The following is a 6,629-nucleotide window of genomic DNA, read 5'->3' as shown; positions in this document are numbered from 1 at the left end:
ATACGTTACTATTGAGCGTTTTTAATAATAATAATAATAATAATAGATGTAAATGAAAAGGAAGTTTGAGCTAAAACTTATTTTAAAAAGGCAGAGTTCTCTTTCCAGCACGATAATGACCTTAAGCATAATTTTAGAGTTACGATGACGAAAGCATCAAAGCATTTGGATGCATTGGAAGGGCCTAGTCAAATCCCAAAGCTCAAACCTATTGAGAATCTGTGGGAAGACTTGATCATTCATCAGTTTAACTTAGCTTCGGCTATTTTAGAATTTTTTTTTTTAAGCATGTGAGGAAAAAACTTAGATACAAGTAAGAAATGATATTTGAGTAAAACTGATCAGATACTAACTGATCTGATTTTGCCATGATGTTAAAAGCCTCATTAGAATATCATTTAATAATTATCCTGGATTCACACACCTAATGTTGGACAGTGTGCAGCCAGGACTCATTTACCTGTTCTCAGGTCAGCCAGGCTGCAGAAGAACAAACTGTTTTTGCAAGCAAACATTCATAAGTGCAACCTTAGGGGGGCCAGCAGTGAACAACAGGATCCAGATGTGACCATAACATTTCTGTTTCACAACCATCCTATCACATACCGATGCTCTCACATGGGGGGTGTGGTGTCACGTGGTCCGACGTGCAGTTAAAAACCGACAGACAGAGTCATGAGAGGCTCAGAGACTCACAGAGACCAGATAACCACAACCTGCAGGAAAGCGATGGACGCGGCGTACAAGAGAGTAAATGGAAACTACAGCCCGGAGGGGGAGACTGGAGAGCCGGGCACTGGGGTAAAAACACCTAACCCAATCTAACAAACATTTTTACTCTTTATAATCTGATCCAAATATTCTCCATATGTTTTTTACTGCTTTTATAAAAAAAAAAAAAGCCTCTATAGAAAATAATTTGTTTTTATTCCTTAAAGCAGAAATTTCTGGTTAACGCAAAAAAACAAAAGCAAAAACTTGCCTTTATGTGGCATGAATGGGGGGCAAAACAGCTGAGGTGAGAGAAATACACAATGCTAACTCTCAGGCACAGTCAGATCCAATAACATTACATCACCTGAGGTGTTGCTCTCAATAAAATATACATTTTATTATCTGCTTCTTAGCAGGTCTAGAGCGCTGCTTTGGTAATAATTGCTTGGTTTTCTGCTTTTAAAGCGTAAAACATTCCCGATTTTTTCCAGCATGTTTTATTTTACGCTGCAGAAAAGTTTTATGCATGTTCCTGTGCTTCATGGGTCGGGGGGTGAGCAAGGTCATAAGAGAGACGGTTAATCTCAGGTGTGAAGGCTGCTTTAGGGTCGTCTCCTTGACATGCTTCAGAATAGGATTTCACGCTCATTCCTTGGGTGGAAATAAACTGGAAGAAAAATCTGATCATTTAATATCATAAACCGGAAGCCAAACCAAGAGGTGAAGTAAAGCTGGAGGGTTTGAGGTGAACGTTTGGTTTCTTTTTCCAGAAGAGAAGAAACTCGTATCTGGAGGAGGACACCAGCAGGAAGGCGGAGGTGATCACCTGCCTCTTCTCCCTGAAGGAGGAAGTTGGAGCTTTGGCCAAAGCCCTGCGCCTCTTTGAGGTAGAAAGCTGCTATCAATCTCTCTCTTATACATTTGTGTGACTTTTATTTTATTTTTTTTATCTCAGGCTTCATCAGTATTATTATTCTCTGTTCAGCAGCTAAGGTTTTGCTGAGAAGACATGTATATAGATGTTACATGACATTAACTCTGCAGGAATTGATCCAAACTCATGGACTTGATAACCTAATGCCTGGACCTTCACAAAGAGATTAGAGTTTAACATAAAACACAACATTGCACCTTTAAAAACTGCATTTTCAGGTTTCCTTTACGTCGTCGGAAGTTCTTAAACATCACTTTAAAAGGCTGGCTTTTTATTTTAGCTAAGTCTGGCTAAAAATAATAAAAAGTAAAAGTTGTTTTGTGTGGTTTTCCTGATTTAAAGTGATCCGATCCCTTGTTTGTTTGGATATCAGTCTTGTGCAAACAGAAGGAAGCTCTTTGATCCTCTGACTGTTTACCTGCGGGGTTTCTGTTTTATTAAAGTTCAAGCATGGTGGAAAACTTTCCCCTTTCACTGATGTTCAGCTGAAAAGCTTTTATAGACAAAATGACCTACTGTAAGATATCTGTGTTTTAATAAACAGTTAATGAGAAGACATACGTTTCAGCCATCTGCTGATTTCTGTTGAGCTGGAAGAATTTATTTAAAATTCCCCTTTTTATTTGGTGCATCGACTTTTTCTATGCAATAGCACCGCTGGCTGTGAAACAACCCCACAGCATGATGCTGCTGCCACCATACTCAACAGTCCCTTCTTGATTTAGAGTAATTAATGCTAAGGTAGTTTATGTTTTTTGTCTAAGCGGTGCTTCCATTAAATAGTAGCCGCAAAATAACCTGAAAACATGATGCTGCCACCGCCGTGCATAACAACTGTTTCCATATTTCTGAACCGGAAACCTTCCCGTGACTTCTCTGAATAACCTCAGGTCATCGTGACAAAACAGCTCAGTCTTTGTCTGCCTGAAAAACTTAAGTTTCCCCAGAAGTCATTTGGCTTTTAAAATGAGCAATAGAAAAAAAATGGTAATAAGGGACTAAAGCAGCCATATTTTTTTAAGCCGACTTAATAGCTTAATTATATTCAATCAAATGTAAATACTTTATAGAATCACCTTTTGATGCATTTAAAGCTCCGCTTTTTTTAGTGATCGTCTTTTCCACTTGTGCACATTTGGAGAATAAATGTTTTTGTTTTTTTGTAAAATTGCATTAAGATCATTGTGAATTTTAAGAATCAAATCTTGCCAAGGTGTTTAAAAAATACTTCAGTATGAACTTTATCTAGACGAACACATAAGAACGTTTGGATCTTCCACCCAATCTTGCATGTTAGCAGCCTCCAATCTGTTTCGTTCCATAATTTCCTTGTTTTTTTGACAAACAAAACAGATGGATATTTAATTATTTAAAATAAAGATAGTTAAAACTTGCAGGGTCTGTTGAATAAAAGTTTAATTTCCATACTGTATAGCATTGGTTGTATTAATCAAAATATTATCATGTTTTAACAGATAATTTCATATTATTATATGAGTAATACTGAAATAAGCTGAATATTTGCAGTCCCAAAGATCGACTTTCCAGTGTTTTATTTAGATTCTTGTCAAATAAACCTCTCTGTGAGTACGTGACAGAAGGACTACTGAGTAAACAATGATTGGCAGAAAAGCATCATACCCTCTAATGTCTTGTTGTCATCTTTGTGCAGGCCAAAAGGCATTCAAAGTTCCACAAAGAAATAATAGAACACCCTGTTTTTGATTAAGTAACAAATCTTTAAATATTCATGAGAGAAAATCTGGGAATTTGGGCTAAAATCAAAACCAGTTTAACGCTAAACTAGAAGCTGTAAAATTCAGAATCCTTGCTGAACCTATGAGGTGCAGCCATGCCGATCCTCCCCCTGCTCCACCCCCAGCCCCTGCTCCTCTTCATTTTTTACATCCTCTCTAAAACCAGCCAAATATCCTCAATACCATAAAGACTAAACTTACTCCCTGCAGTTTTGCTCAAAGCTGATTCCATGGAAAAGCTCTGAAGATAAATACTTCCACGTTTCTCCTTCTCTGCAGAGCCATACGGCAGCTATCACATGTTAATACTTGTGTCTAATCCTTTTATTCTAAAACTCAAAAAAAACTTTGTGATAGATAATCTGGCCCGAACTTGTGCGACCTTAACAGCATGATTCATTTGTGACGCCATATCATCAGAGCTCGACCTTGACCTTTCAGCCTTCAGTCTGACGCCACAGCATTGCTGTTGTCACCAGCCTCATGGGGGCGGGGAGAAGAACCAGGATACAATGACCCCTACATCCTTCTGACTGCAGGATTTTACACTGGCTAATGGCACAAGCCACAAAGCATATCATTTGTCCACTTCTAGTTTGTATAAGGAAGGTAATGCGATTTTCTTAGGTTTAATAGCTGGAATATTCAAATAGAACTAAATAGCAAGAATGAAAAGCAATTTTTTTTATTTTGAAAATGACTTTTTCCATCAATTTGGACTCAGGGAAATGCATTGCCTGAGTAAAGCACCCTTAGATGCACAATAAGATCCAGATGGGGGTAAATAAGGGGCCCTCTCACTCACGCCTCTTCTTTAAGCCTATAGTAGAAAGAGAACAACATACTCCCTCTTCCTCCCCTCGATTGTTGGGTAAACAAGAAAGCACACAAAAGCAACGACTTTGCACACATGGAAAACATCTTGCATGGTAGCCATAGAGGGAAAAATGTTGGTATGCAACTAGGAAAACCTTGAATACTCGTGAGATTTTTTTTTTTTTTGCTAAATAAAGCATAAATGTGCCATGCTGGAAGGATTTAGAATGATTTTTTATGCAGGTCTAGTTTGGCCAACTCAGTTATTCAGACAGAGTTCAAGGCTGGTGACTACAGGTGTTCAGTTATTACACACCACCCTCTAGTGGTGAAGGGAAAGCAGTGCTCCAGCAAATTGAGTTTTTGGGTCATTTCCTAATCATATAGTAAGAAGTCAAACCTAAAGATTCTTTAAAAAAGAAACTAAAGGCTTACCTTCTCTTTTTTTGTGTAGGATAAGGGCATCAACCTGACACACATCGAGTCCCGTCCTTCACGGATGAATAAAGAAGAGTATGAGTTCTTCATCAGTGTGGAACCCAACTGCTCTCAGGCCCTGGATGAGGTCATCGACGGCCTACGCACACAGATCAGTGGCCATGTGCACGAGCTGTCTCGCAACAAGCAGAAGGACACAGGTTAGCTACGCTACTAAACCACAACATGGCAATAAATTAGTTCTGAAATGTATCCTGGCAGTTGTTTGTTTTTAAGTTTCAGGGCCTAAAAAACTCTCAAAGTGCCGGGCAGTGAAACGAATCACAGGACAGAAACTGAAGCAGCCTCTGATCAAAGAAACCCTGAATTTGTGAAAACTGAAATTAAAGATTTCATTTACTTCTCAGCATAAAATATTATTTCATTCCTGAGCTGCGTGTCCCGAGCCCGTAACCTCATCAATGACCCCTGACACCCCCACCATGGACTGTTCTCCCTGCTGCCCTATGGGAAGAGGCTTCGCAGCATTCAAGGTTCTGCAACAGCTTTTTCCCCACTGCCATCAAATTGCTGAACTGTTGAATAAAACTCTAAATCAAGTCACAAATTGAGACTCTGCATCAAACTGATAATACTAAACCAAAAAGAACTCAACTAAAAGAAAATATTTTTTTACTCCATTTTTGCACCATATATCCATAACCATATCAATGCATTTTGCACCATATTTTTCTCCCACGCTGTTTACTTTAGATCACTGCTGCAAACGTTTCCATTTATGAAATGGAAACGTTCATGTCACTGCTAAGCTGCTGCTCATTTACTGTCTAAAAGCCGTCCAAAATGAAATAAAATTTGTCTAAGTCTATTAGATTAATGGATTATTTCAAAAGTAACTGCCAAAGGCAGGGGAAACGCTTTAATTAAGGTTAAAATGTGACACTTTTAAATAGACTGAAAGATGCAGGAAAAAGGAGGAATTTATTGTTTTTCCCTCAAATGAAAGCAACAACATTAACTAGTGTTTGTGCTTGATTTAGAGTGCGTTCTCTTAAACTCGAAACCTGGAAATCAGAGTGCAGAAATCTAAGAGTAGATTTTTATTTTAGTTTCCCTCTTAATAATGCCTGTTTTCCTCATTATTCCAAGACCAAATTCACATCTAGTTTTAGATTTAAAATGTTAATTTTACTTTTCCCAAAATTAAAAATCCCTTACAAAGGGATGAAAAAATAAGTTACTAGATAAATATCTACTAAAAGATAAAGTAAATCTATTATTTGGAATATTAGGCAACGTACATTCATAATTCAGGAATATCAAATATTTTTTACTTATCTGATAATTACGGAAGAGGATTAGGGCCACTGAAAAAGAAAAAAGTTAACTGATTTTTTTTTTATTTTATTTCAGTATAGTATAAGAAAAAAGTCAGAATTCTGACTTTAATCTCAATATTCTGACTTTAATCTCAGAATTCTGACTTTTTTTATTGTCAGAATTCAGTCAGAATTCTGAGAAAAAAGTCTGAATTCTGAGATTAAAGTCAGAATTCTGAGATTAAAGTCAGAATTCTGAGTTTAATGTCAGAATTCTGAGAAAAAAAGTCAGAATTCTGACTTTTTTCCAATACTAAATTGAAATAAAATTTTAAAATCAGTAAACCTTTTTTTTTTTCCAGTGGCCCTAATCCTCTTCTGTAGATAATTAACAGTTAATCTGATCAAAATCTTAAAAAAAAACAACTGTAGCAATTTTTTTTTTTTTGTTCAATATAGCTCAACACAAACAATTATAATAAGCAAATATCTTGTTTGGTAGAAATGAAATTAAACAGATATTATTAATACTGAAGTTTCTCATTTATATATATATATATATATATATATATATATATATATATATATATATATATATATATATATATATATATATAAAGGATGAAGCTGGGTGTTTGGCCACAGCCAGAC

The 6,629-nt window shown here is 36.6% G+C and overlaps 1 protein-coding gene across 2 annotated transcripts in view; it reads left to right on the top strand.

Annotated features, from left to right (window-relative positions):
• The first annotated feature begins 650 nt into the window (after window positions 1–650).
• Window positions 651–6,629, top strand: part of pah (phenylalanine hydroxylase) — a 15,921-nt gene continuing 9,942 nt past the window's right edge. The window contains exons 1-3 of one of the 2 annotated variants that reach the window (XM_015375457.1): window positions 651–801; window positions 1,485–1,601; window positions 4,676–4,859. In XM_015375457.1, coding sequence (XP_015230943.1) covers window positions 676–801; window positions 1,485–1,601; window positions 4,676–4,859 — 427 coding nt within the window. In that variant the 5' untranslated portion in view covers window positions 651–675. The remainder of the gene's footprint in view (window positions 802–1,484; window positions 1,602–4,675; window positions 4,860–6,629) is intronic. The other variant, XM_015375466.1, reaches the window with a different exon arrangement.

The sequence above is a fragment of the Cyprinodon variegatus genome, unplaced genomic scaffold (genome assembly GCF_000732505.1).
Source record: "Cyprinodon variegatus isolate N-32 unplaced genomic scaffold, C_variegatus-1.0 Scaffold7, whole genome shotgun sequence".
NCBI lineage: Eukaryota > Metazoa > Chordata > Actinopteri > Cyprinodontiformes > Cyprinodontidae > Cyprinodon > Cyprinodon variegatus.
This window is presented reverse-complemented; position numbering and strand designations above follow the sequence as displayed.